Source organism: Rhagoletis pomonella, unplaced genomic scaffold, assembly GCF_013731165.1.
Source record: "Rhagoletis pomonella isolate Grant_MI unplaced genomic scaffold, Rhpom_1.0 Rhpom_scaffold_00003, whole genome shotgun sequence".
NCBI classification, from domain to species: Eukaryota; Metazoa; Arthropoda; class Insecta; order Diptera; family Tephritidae; genus Rhagoletis; species Rhagoletis pomonella.
The window spans coordinates 42,786,553-42,800,373 of NW_023458557.1; the positions used below are offsets into that span (position 1 = coordinate 42,786,553).

General features: G+C 36.7%; 1 protein-coding gene across 2 annotated transcripts in view; it reads right to left on the reverse strand.

The window, feature by feature from the left end:
- Positions 1–13,821, reverse strand: part of LOC118735223 (peroxisomal acyl-coenzyme A oxidase 3) — a 144,984-nt gene that overhangs the window by 8,051 nt on the left and 123,112 nt on the right. For both annotated transcript variants that reach the window (XM_036464877.1, XM_036464876.1), the window contains exons 2-4: positions 12,740–12,891; positions 11,746–12,669; positions 11,540–11,665 (exon numbers count right to left, since the gene is read on the reverse strand). In XM_036464877.1, the coding sequence (XP_036320770.1) occupies positions 11,540–11,665; positions 11,746–12,669; positions 12,740–12,874 (1,185 nt within the window). In that variant the 5' untranslated portion in view covers positions 12,875–12,891. The remainder of the gene's footprint in view (positions 1–11,539; positions 11,666–11,745; positions 12,670–12,739; positions 12,892–13,821) is intronic.

Below are 13,821 nucleotides of genomic sequence, written 5' to 3' on the forward strand. Positions count from 1 at the left end.
ATTTGTTTTCGGTATCTTATTATAATTTTTTTTATATGAGTACTAGCAGACCCGGCGAACTTCGTCCCGCCCAAAATTAAATTTTTTATCGAAACATTTTCACCAACAATTCACGTTGACAACTCCCAGTGGCACATTTATCTGCTCTAATTATGGTTTTGTGGTCGTTAGAAGGCACACCTTCCATTGCAGTCTTAAAGCATAGACAGACGGCAACGTTGATCCGGATTAACACCGCAATTGATCTGATCAAAATTGTGCCTTGACAGACGGCAGTAATGCGGATTAACGAGCCGCGAGGTCGTAGGTTCGAATCCCACGGCCAGTAGAATATTCATTTAAGTTTTTTTATTGATTCAATTATAACTTCTATTTATTTTTAAGTTGTTTTTAGTTAGCTGATTTTGACTTTTTTAGTAAAATTAAACTCTACAAATTTAAATTAACTAATAATAAAATAAAAAATGTGAAATAAAATAAAACAAACGAAAATAAAATAAAAAACAATTAAATATATAAATCAAATAAAATTTAGAAAAATACAAGAAATAATAAAAACAAATCTTTTTGGCAATCGCTCCAACCGAAGATCGAACCTGGGACCTACAGGCTTGTAGTACACAGCTCTCAGCACTCGGCTACCACGGATGGAGGAATCGGTTGCATTATTTGCTCAGTTAGCGTAGAACACAAAGAAACTGCAAAACTAGCATGGACATCCACCCTGACGTCGGTAATGCAGTCACCGAAATAAGTTCTTATTCATTTTAAATTGGATTCCTATTTGAATTAGTATTAGTGACTGCATTACCGATGAAAAGGTATATGTCCATGCTAATTTTGCATTTGCCCTGTATTCTACGCTCTCCGAGTTTTGGTCAGTGTTGTCATCGAAAATTCCTTTGATCCGAGTTAAGTTTGGGAATTAACTCTGGGACTTAATCCGGATCAACTGCAGTTAATTACCGAGATAATTCCGAATTAACGAGTTGATCCGGATCAACGCTGCCGTCTGTTTATGCTTTTAAATAACTTAACGAAAGCATCATGTCCGTGAAGAAGTTCCTGCGATTCTCCAATGATCCGCCGTTTCATACCACGGTTAATCCCACAACTGTGGCTTTTTTGTATTTCGTTCAATTATTGGATATTATAATTGATATAGTAAGGGGATCCATTGGTAAAGAATGACGGAAAGTTCAAATTAAGCTTCAACAAAATGCTTAAGTATTAAGCATACAAAATGCTTAAGTTACTATTAATTTAATTTTAATGCAGTGTTATCTGGCTGGAGTGAACACCCGATGCTACGAACACCTCGAAAGAGTGAACATGAAAATTTTTCCATTGAGTACTCTATAGGGTGATCAATTTTGAGTCTTTGTAGATTGAACAAACTTTAAAACCAATTCCTTCCAAATTCAAAACTGTAACGACAATTTTAATAACAAAAAGGGTAATCACGAATTGGGAAATTAGGTGTATGCTCGTATATGTTTGTCAAAAAATGCCACCGTTGACGTAGGTGAGCATAAATTCCGCAGGGTTGTTACTGCTGCTGCAGCCCGCTGCTTTCTCCCGTCCGAATTTTCCTGCTGAAGCGGCTGTCCTACCGATGAGCGTGACAACCTTCGCCAGGCCAATCCCGGAAATCACCGTATCAGGGATCTCAACTCAGAGATTCGGCAACTTGTTTACTTAAATAAGCGGAATAAGCGGGAAGACCATCTGAAGATCTGTAACTTCGCCTCTGGTGTGAGCAAGCTGTGGTCAACCGTGAGGTCACTGTCCAATCCGACGAAGCGAGACGACAGAGTTGAAATATCTTTTGAAGACCACACTTCGTCGGACCCGGAGCGATGCCCGATAACTCTCCTTTTCCCGGTAGCGAAGACAGTAGAGGCCCTTCTACCCCCGCACTACACAAATCACCTGGCCCCAGCGAAGCATCAGCCTTAACCGAAACCGCCCCAGTGAGAGAACTATTCTAGTAACGCAACTAGAAGAAAAACGGTGGGCGGCGAATTATCTGTTCAGCTTTTACATTTCTAAGCTCCATCAACCACCAGAGGTAGTCCCGATTTTCTCTTATGCTGACGATTGCTCGATATTGGTTCTCTCGCCGAGCTTTCTCACTTCTTCACTGCACGGAGCCTAACCCTCTCCTACAAAATCCTCAGCAACGCTTTTCACCACTTGGACGAAGGAGGTCAGACTGCAACTGAGTATTCTCGTCGACGACGAACCAATTCCGATGGTGAATAACCCGAAGATCCTCAGAGTAACCTTCGAAAGGGGTTCATAAAACTACTTGCGAACCCAACAGCTTACCGTCAGGCCTTGAACGGCTTTCACAGAGAGCCAGTCCCGAGTTATATAGACTCTCGATCAGTGAATGCCTTTCTGGGCACGCAACCACCAGACGTAGACGAGACAGAGCTACGTCTGCATCGGGAGATTCGGACCACCATAGCCCAACTTGTTGAACTCATACCTAAGCAGAATAAATGCTGATGTGCCAAATGAATTCCCGGCATTCAGAGTGACGCCCTATGACTCGGAACATCTATTCACATGCCCACTGAACCCCAAATGCATTGAATGGGCTGAGGTCAATACTACAGATTTTTCAAGCATTTTGGCATTGCTGAGCCTTCCAGACAAAGCAATACAAAAAGCGCTTACTGAACGCAAAAAACAGACGGTTATAATCACTTTCTTTCATTCTTAATATGTAACTAATTTTTATAGTAATAAAATTGATTTTAAAGAAAAAAAACTCAATCTGGATATAGTGAACAATCTGTTTTCTATGAACTGGTCCTGCGTTAATTAGTTCACTCGACCCAGATACCACTGTATAACAAATTAGGTAGATAATTGATTATTAAGATGATCTTTAACAATGTTCTATAATTGTTTTACCTAAATGAATTTTTATTTATCAATACTTTCAATTAATTAAGAACTAGGCGATGAACAATATTTGAGTAGTCCACTTGCAAACAGCGTTATATGATTTTATAATAGTAAGCCATAAATTAAAAAAAAACGTGTACAACAACAAGTAACATCCAAATTGTATACTTTTTTTTATTATCTGAAAATTTGGATAAATAAGAGCCTAATAACATTAAAAATCAAAATCGCAGTGTGGTAGTTTTTGCAAATTTTATATATAGAAATTAAATATAGCGAGTTTTGAAACAGTAAAGCTGATGCCAGATAAAACTTTGTAGCTTTGCGTGACATTTATAACTTTGCCAGCGAAGCGCCAGACGCAAAAGGTGCGAAGAAAACAATTTTGTACTGCTTTTTTACTCGTCAAAATTGCTGTGGATTTTATATATTTTGCTTTAAAAATATCAACAATGTAATTAAGATTTATGTTTCTACATGAAAACTCGAATTTGGGCGAAACAAAATAAATATTAAACCGGTTGATTGTCAAAGCGCGCAAAAAGATGGAGTTGGCCATATTTTTGCTTCGCGCTGCAGCTTCAACGATCTATGTGACGTGCTTTGTGCATTTTCATACAATTCATCTTATCTGTCAAAGCGAATCTGTCACGTGAAGCGAAGCAAAAGTTTTATGTGGCATCAGCTTAAGTTTTACATAGCCAGCTTTTTTAAGCTTTTCGCGTTCTCTCTACCACGAAGGTTGGTCTTCTTCTTTTTCAAGACGTCTTCCACTAGGCACCGAAACTACCACGTTTTCTTGCAGTTTTCTAAGTTCATCAGAAGATGGAGACTTTTGAATTTGTATAAATACGTACAATAAATATTATAGCGACTTTTGAAAGTGTATATATACATACAGTAAGTATTATAGCGACTTTTACTAGAGTAGCTAACATTTGATGCTATTTTTTTCAGAATATATAAGGATTTTGCATTTGATTTTAGTGGACATGAAACTACTTTAAATACTGGTACGTTAACCACCAAAAACTAAAAATCGAAAAAAATTTACATAGCGCACTTTGCAAGTGGACTACTCAATGAGTATTTGTACTGCATACTATTTACAGGTACTTATTTGGGGTATTCACAATCGTATCGTAAGTGTCGTATTATTGTATGTCGTAAACTTTAAACGCCTAAAAAAACATATTAAGAGGTTCAAAAAGTACCATCAAAGTTATATTAGGAATTTTCGCAGTGTTAAAAAACAGTTGGTTGTGGTTTTATGTTCACTAAACGTTTATTTGAGCTTCTAAAGTTTACGACATACAACAATACGACACTTACGACACCGTTTTCAAAACCCCAAGTATAAAAATTAATTACAATCTTCAATTCAATTGGTACATTTGTTCTTGTGGTTCAAACAATGTATCACCGTTGTTTTTTATGCCTTGGTTTGTATATAGCTCTGATCCAATACTTTTCGTGTAAAATCCTGTAAAAATGTCAAACAGCAAAATTACTCTCTGAAGTGAGAGTAAAAAGTGAGCAACAACCAAAAAGTACGGGAAGAAAAAAGCATTCTTCCTGTAAAAACGTCAAACAGCCGATCGTTTGACACTTTTCATGATTTTACCAGAAGAAAAAATTCGGGTAAAATCTTGCAACTTCATTCTCTACATAACTCTCCGAAAATCGCTCTCATTTACAGGATTTTGGAGTACGGGAACATTTTTCCTGTAACTTCCTGCAAGATCGTGTAAAAACCTGTAAGTTCATGGAGTACTGGATCAGAGCTAATATTGCTGCAACTATATCAGTGCTCAATCTGGTCCTCAAGTTAGTCCTACACATTTTTAAACTACTAAATATACATTCTACTGAAGCATTAGAAAAGGGCTATATTAGCAATGCAGATGTAATTATTTTTAATTGGGAAACTTATATGAACCTGAAGAATACTTTAATTCAAGAACTTGTTTCCTATAATTTTCTGGACCTAATGAAGAATCAATATGAATATCCTTATGATCGAACAATGCGTGTTCTCTCCATTCGTTACCGAGATTTTGCAAGTTCAAAATACATAAGTTGAAAATATAACGATGGAATGAAAAAAATTATCGATAGCATTTTGAGTATTTAGCAGCAAATGCAGATGGCTTAAGAGCGAAAAACATCACACAAGCTGCTTGACAAACCAAGCAAAATATCCCTCTCCCTAAAGCTATTTATGCTGTGTATGGGGGTGTTTGAAGGTTTGACAAGCCGTTTGAGGGAAATGTGAACAAAAATGAATTTTTTTTTATTTTCTGGCCGCCATTTTGACGTTTGATCAAATCGCTTACTTTTTGTATGATAAAATCGCCTCATCCGCAACGGAATTTTTACTAATGAGGACGCAAGAGAGAAACATCGAAGAAAAATAAACCCTTTTACATTGTGAACGGGAAGAAAACTAGAATTCTTTGCTTCAACGAGGCATGTTTGCATGGTGTATGGCGAAATTGGAAAAGTAGGTTTGAAGAATGTTTGACAAGCCACTTGTGTGGTGTATTTCGCTACTTAAAAAACGTCGGAAAGCTTTTTGCTCAAAAATTTGCAGAACGATTTAACAACTCTCTTGTGTAAAACATGGTTGCATTTGTTATCTGCAAATATATCGAGAGAAAATTCCTCAAAATAAAAATCCTCAAAAAATACTCAAGCACCTGAAATTCCTCACATTTTGAGGAATTACTCACAAAGTGGCAACACTGTGACTAATCGTGTACCGTTGCATAGCTTTGGTGGATTTAAGTTACGCAAAAGAATGACTGGTGGATCAATTTTCAGTCGAAGTTTGTGTGGCGGCATTCCTGGCATATCCACATGATGCAATAATACAAGGTGTTATCGGTTGGCAACTTCTCGCTAGGTGAAACAGTGTTACTTCTTTAGCAATTCTTTCCCTAATAATATAGTTGATTTTTTTTCTCTCAGTATACACATTTTGTTTTCTCAAAAAGGTATTTTATCTTATGTTATTTCATTTCATTACGAATATACTATAAAAAATCAAATTTTGTGTAGAAGAAAATATGAAAGTTTATATTTTTCCCCCAATTGGGGATTCATTTCTTCCCGTTTTTATTCTTATTATACTGAGCAAAGGCAGTGTCAAATCGAGCTGTCACAACTGATACCACCTTGTATTATTGCATCATGGCATATCAAGAGAATTCAAGCGAAAAATTGACGGTCTCGTTTTCATCAATAATGGTGTTGATTGACTTAAAATCCATCAGACTGCCTGGCAACAAATTTCGTATTTGACAGTTAAGTTCGACAACATCGGCATTTTTTGCTGCTAAAATTACACGAATTACTGAGCCAATTATGGTCCAAGTAATTATTAAGAATATCTGGAAGTACACTCTATTTTGTTTTATATAAGTATATTTATTTTTATTTCTATATTTTGTTTCGTCACTCAGGCTCTCATAAGCGTGTGGCTATCCGCCCAGAAAACAATAAGAATAGAAAACAATAGAATAGATTAAACAACGCAAAATTTGGGATGCGTAGGTATTTATATCTTTAGCGCTTTGCTCATCAATATTTTTAAGCAAATGTGTGAATACGTCTTGTGGTTTATTTAGGTTTAAATTATATCTGCATAATAAAATTTAAGTGTATGCGCAGTAGTTTAGTTAGGTATTTAGATTTAAGAACTTTTGTAAAAGTAAGTAGATGGGTTCACTTCGATCGGACTGACATCTTGGGTCACGTTTTAAATATCTGTATGTATTTAAATCAGGGTATGCAAAAACTCGTATATGCCCATATATATAATTATATTATTATTATTATATATTATTATTGCCCATATATATAATTATATTAAAGCAGACGACGATTAGCTCGCAATTCGCTCTTTATATGTTACAACTTGCGATATGACCATCATCCGTAATTAAAACTTTATTCCACTATATACATATGCCCTACAGATTGTAGCAAATCGAGTCATAAATATAATTTTTTTCGAATAGATCGGTCCCTGGTCCACTTTCCGGAAAAAAGGTATCCTATATGTAACTTAAGCAAAAAGCTACCTACGTACCATATTTCAAGCAAATCGCACCATAAATAACATTTTTTCAAATACATCGATCCCTGCTCCACTGCCTGGAAAAAAAGTATTATATATGTTAAGCTAGACAAAAAGCTACCCACGTACCAAATTTCAAGCAAATCGAACCATAAATACGATTTTTTCGAAAAGATCGGTCCCTGGCCCACTTCCCGAAAAAAATATCTTATATGACCATTATAATGAGCTACCTACGTAAAAAATTTCAAGCAAATCGGATAGTCAGTTTCGGAGTTTATCGTGGACAATAACGTGACACGAGAATTATATATAACAGATTTATATAAATTTCAGTTCATATTTGGGCATACGGCAGAACCTAAAATTACTTTTTTTCAGTGTAATTTTTGCAGTTCAAAACAGCACACTTCTTTTTTATAAGCTTTTATTATGTTTCACCTGCGCATAATCAAATCTTGCAATCATTTTTTAACCGACTTCCCGATGAGCTAGAGACTTGAAACTTTAAACTTAGCTCAGAACCCGACGATAGAGATGCGCTGAATTGTGGGTATCCAATACTCGGTACCCAATACATAAAAAAGATTTCGATACCCAATACTTCCTTTTCGGTACCCGATACCGATTCTTTACATTAAACCTGCGCCATTATATGCATTTCATGTTAAGAAAAAACTTTCTTTACTAATTTATATGATATCGGCTAAAACACTTGAACCTATCCCAACAGAGAAATATTATTTTATCAGTTTTAACCTTAGTCGATCCAAGGTTCAAGAAAAATGCTTTGACGGATGAAGAAGCCTTTCAGGGGGGAGATTCTGTAACCAGTTAGCGACAAGTTTCGGATCGATATCGCACTTGTTGACGTAAAAATATTTCATATCATACGTCAACAAAACCGATACTGATTCGAAAATTGCCGCTAACTGGTTACAGAATCTGCCCCCAGGCCTATAAAAATGATATCGTCCGATTCAGCTGGAACATAAATGCTTCAAACAAGTTAGAGTTTCTCTGCATTATGGCCTCGAACCGACAAATATACATCTTTCATTTGAATCATTATTAAAAGCTCTATTGGCTCCTACATTCGGGTTTTGATAGGCGAGTCTCCCCTGAACCGTTTCTATATTTTTGGCCTATGTGCACTTTTATTCGAAACCTAAATGTTTCGGTACTAGAGGTTTACGCCGACAGGCTTTGCTGCAGCGGCGTGGTCAACTTCAAAGCCATGAGGCTTCTAATTTTATCATGTGATCAGATTATAATTCTATTTAATTCATTCATTCAATTCAAATGTTGAGTGACTGCTGCTGACGGATGGGCGACCAGAAGAAAGTCTATATAGTATATACATTAGGTTTCCCATTGAAAATGCTTTTTTTTTGAAAATTTAAAGACCCTACCCCCTAATTTGATTAGTTTTTTTGATAAATATTATTGCCTATTTTTATAGATTTTTTAAAGGCCATTTAGAGGTCGCGGCCTATCGATTTAGGTCAGGAAATACGATTTTCTATATTCATGAGTTTTTGAATGACTATTTTTGCTTGAATTTCAAAAATTTTTTAAATTTTGACCATCGACAATTTCCACAATTTGAAAATATGTAGTACTAACGTACAAAAAACCATTTTCGATGGGCACCCTAATATACATACATTTCTATGTACTCTACAAATCCGTATGTACCATTTCAATTTAAAGAAATAAAAAAATTTAAAGGTTAAGCTATTGGGGTAATTTATGTCGCTATCAATAAATTTTTGCAATAAGCTTATCAACCGTTATGTTAAATTACGGAGCTCGTACGATTTTTTGCGGGTTATATATTGAAAATAAGGTTGGCCTACTTTTTTCCAAAAGTTTAACCCATCAACTCGCACCAGAACGGGACTTTTTGACCCACTGTTTGAAAAATGGCTTATAAATAGTTAAAATTTCCATTAATATATTAAGCGCCAAATTTTTCTAAGGAGAACAGAATCTAATGCAAAATAATTGTAATTTTTACCAAAAAGGGGGACTTTAACTCTGTGTAGAAAATATTGCGATGCGCGGGAGCAAAACCTTCCTGGGGTTTGACCACTCCTTAGGAATACTAACGTATTTTCACACAGCCACCTAGTTCTTGTATACTTACGAATGTAAAAATTAGCAAAAAAAGTCAAAATCAACTAGTCTTTGTTTTATCTCCAATAATTGAGGAGTTAGATGCAATAAGGGCGCTTCTGTTAAAACTGCTTTTTGAGATATTGGCGTTAAAGTTTTTGATGTGTATAACTTTCTTGTTGATGTAGTATATAAAAAAGTAGTATTGTTGTAGTATTGAAAAAAATTTTCTACTGCGGAAAAAATCGTCAGATTACCAGTATTCGACCATAATTTAACTGTAATAAACGCTTTCGATCGAAAAACGTGTTACCTATGTTTTTTTCTGAGTTACGCTTTTTTTTTGAAATGTTCAGTGGCCCAAATTATGAAAAAAAAACTTCTTTTAAAAATGTAATTTTCATTTCGTAAAATAGTGTTTTTATACGAGTAGTATTTAGTTCCTTCAAACGATGTATTTCAATGTGCATTCAACATGAAAACTTTGTACAAAATTCCTTAGGCGCCGAACGCCGCCGCCGCCGCCGCCGCGCAGATATTTTCGTAACTAGGCGGCGGCGCATGATAAATGACAAAAAACGGCGGCGGCGCACAGTGGTTCGGATAGCAGATCTAGCTGGACGAAAGTCAAAATTTTTTTGTTTTTAAAATACTTAATGGTACTTGGAATACATTCCTGACAATACATTCAAATAGAAATTGCATTTATTAAAGCATTAACATATGAAAACAAACAAAAAAAGTAAGTCAACGCCGCCTATTTGAGAACTCTATTTTAAAAGCTGAAATTTAACTTAAAAGATTGCTAATTTCACTCACAGATATTTGCATAATTGCAAATTGACTTTATAAACAAAAAAGTTAAAACAGAAAAATACTTCAAGTTATAAAAACTTTGGTTATGTAAGAGTTAAAAAAAATAGTAACTCGCGAATTTTCTGCTTTCTGAAATTAAAAAATTATACAACAGGCATGCAAATCTTTAAGCGCTGTTATAAAATTTTTTCTGAAATTTATTTGTGTTTCTTGCTGTGATCTTAAATTTTAGTCATGGTAAATAAAATCTTAAGAAGTGAGTTGTTTGACATTTGGAGAAGTGTTGCTGAAACTTCTAAAAGACAACAAGGTGTCCGTGATTATATGATTAGTAAATTGAAAGAAATATCTGATGAAAATGCTCGTTCCGAAGTAAATGACTTTAGATTCGTAATCAGCAACCCAGAAAACCCTCAGATACCCAGTTACATAGAAACCTACCGATTTTTTTTGAATTTTCGTCCGCCATATTGGATCCGCCATTTTGAATTTTTGGTAAATGGATTTAGATATGTAATCAGCGACCCAGAAACCCCCAGATACCCAGTTTCATAGAATTCTACCGATTTTTTTTAATTTTCGTCCGCCATATTGGATCCGCCATTTTGAATTTTTGATAAGTGGCTTCAGATTCGTAATCAGCGACCCAAAAATCCCCTAGGTAAGAAGTGGTGTAAAGATCCATCAACGAGTATTTGTTTAAATAGTTTCGTCCATCTAAATTTGCGATCCGAACCACTGTGCGGCGTGGCCCGGCGGCGTATACCTCTATTCAGTACCGAGTATCGAGAGTAATGGATCCTTTTTAAATCGGTACCAACTCAGCACATCAACACCCGACGACAATACTACGTTAAAGGTTAATTAATCTGCTAGGTGGCGCGGGTGTCGAGAGTTTTGAAAAAAAAATCGTATTTATGAACCGATATGGTTCATTTTTGGAATGTATATTACCTACATGAAAAGAAATAACTCAACAAATGTTTACTCGATAGGTGGCACTGGAGCGGAGATATTTGGAAAACCCGTATTTACGGACCGATTTGTTTCATGTTTATAACGTATATTACTTAAATGGAAAGAAATAACTCCACAGCCGTTAGGTGGTGCGGGGGTCGATTTTTTTATTAACCAATAATATAAGCTTGTCTTAAACAAATATTTTAAAATTGTTTGTTCAATAATTTAAATAGACTTAAAGATGCGGTAATAAGCACCTGGATGTCAAAAATAGGCATGAAAAAAATATTCGTCAGTTGATTCCACATAAAATACCTATAGTTTAAACGCCGTTTGTTTAATGCTCGGTTAGCTTCGGTTAAAAAAATTATGTCGAAAACATCGATAATCATAAGCAGACATTGAACAAACGGTCCTAGGAGTTACGGAACGATAGTTAATTGGATAGGTTTCGGACCAATTTTTGAGCTTTTAAATCAATCTGGTGTGGCTCGTTTCCACTAGCGAGAATTATTTTTTTAAGCAATCTTATTTTTAGGGTCTGAGCTACCCGTAAATGGGCGAGGGGCGAAATACTTTTGAAAATATGGGTGCCCTAATGTGTACTTACTTCGTATAAATTTTAAAGTAAGACCTCACACTCACCAACAACTCAAATCCATTTGAATCCTTTTGCGACCTTTCAATGACTGCGAGGTAAATGTCAGTCAGCTCGGCCACAGCTACTTTCAGGACACCAGCAGCCGCGAGATATGGGAATATTCGCCATTGCTAAATTTTTTAAATAAACGAATATTGTAAATTTCATAAATAATTTTTACGATAATGGAGTGAAGTTCACAAATACTCACTTGCAACTGATACTCGATGATCGGCACTTCAGGTCCATCTTTCTCGGGCCCAAATTGCTTTCTCAACGCCGCATATCGCACTGCAATCACAGTTGCGCTTGCTAGCGTATTAGCTGACTCCTGCATGATTCCAATACGACCCGCTGAAAAAGATTCCAAAGCCGCTCCAAGCACCTTGCCTGGCTCGGAGAAAACACTTTCATACTCTCCTTTCTGTGTCACATCACTTGTGCGGTTGAGAAGATTTTCGCGTGGAATGCGACAATTTGAAAATATTACGAAGCCATTATCAATGCCATTGAGTCCTATCTTTTCGCCCATATCTCCTACCAAAACGCCTGGATATGCCTGCAATGTCTTTGGGTTGCGGATAGGAATTATAAAACCGTGCAGTCCATGATTTTCTCCATTTTCCGTGTATAAATTGGCGAATGTCAGAGCGATCGTAGCCGTTTTCCCCAAGTTACCGACCCAGCACTTTGCCGACTCAAAGTCGGGTGTATTGACGACGAACTCTTGCGTTTTAGGATCGTATGTGGCGGTTGTGCGAAATCTTTTCGTGTTGCTACCGTGCGCAAGCTCAGTAATGGCTAAGCATGTTATGAGTTCACGATTCCACGCCGCATCGTAGTACTTCATATGCCGCTCTGTGCCCATGGCGCGTATCGCGTTGTTGAAGAGCCCCACACCCAAGGCGATCTTCACCGACAAACTCGGACAATACGTGTGCAAAGCTTCATTTATGCTCATCAAATATTTTGTTTTTTCGCTAAAGCTCTTCTGCTCGATCTCCTTCGGGATGAGATTCAGATGTGGCATGCGGTTCACTTGCATGGCGCAGAGATGCTTCTGCTCATCGATAGGCAGTGTAGTCTTGTGTTTGGAAAATAGTGGATCATTTTCCAATACCTTCCACACTTTATACTGTGCAAAGGAAATATGACAGTTTGAAGTTAAAACTGACAGTAATTAAAGCAAATATCATTTCACCAACCTTAATGCGCAAATCCTGCTCACTTTCAAATATCAGTTTTAGTTTTTTCCAATCGAATTTTGCGCGATTGCGATATTTACACAGAGGGCCTTTCGGAAGATCCGGTATAAAAGAAGTGTCGGGGATCTGACTCATATCGCCGGCTCTTGGAGCTGAAATGAAAAACTTTACGCAATTAGCACATCTTATGAAACTGTAAAGGCGTGTACATACTCACATACATACATATACATATGTACATACATATGTATGTACAATATATAAACATGCATGCGTGCAATTTTACATGAAATACGAGACGTTGGGCAGACTTAAAAGTGCAATATATCGATTGTACGTATACACCTCAGAGATAAACAAACTGAATTCCAAGATACGAACAAACATATACATATGTATATTTGCTGTGCAAATCAAAGTATTCACTAAGGATTTATTAAAGTTTCACCAGATTCTGCGTGCGATGCTTTAAGGGGCATAAGGTTTCGAAAGCTAAAGCCCTTAAAAGTATACAGAAAAATTATTATAGAACCAACAATCGAAGGGGTGTCCCTAAATGAAGAAGGAATTCGACATACCACTTCTAATTTTGTAAAGTAGTGTATGTAATAAATTCCCATACCTTTTTTACAACGTACTTTCTTGTTTGTCCAGACGTCTTCTTCTTCTTATATGGCGCTGTAACCGCCTAAGCGATTTTGACCGAGTTCAACAAAGCCCGCCAGTCGTTTCTTTTCTGTGCCAACTGACGCCAATTGGAAATGCCTAGTGAAGCCAAGTCCTTCTCCACCTGGTCTTTCCATCTCAGTGGGGGCCTCCCTCTTCCTCAGCTACCACCAGCGGGTTCCCAGTTGAATACTTTCAGAGCTGGAGCGTCGGGGCTCATTCGAACGACATGATCAAGCCAGCGGAGCCGCTGTATTTTAATTCGATTCACTATGTCCATGTCGTTCTATAGCTCATACAGCCCAACGCCAACGCGTAAAGGCCCGTAAATCTTCCGCAAAATCTTTCTCTCGAATACTCCAAGAGCCGCCTCATCGGATGTTGTCTGTTTTCATACTTCTGTGCCATATGCCAGC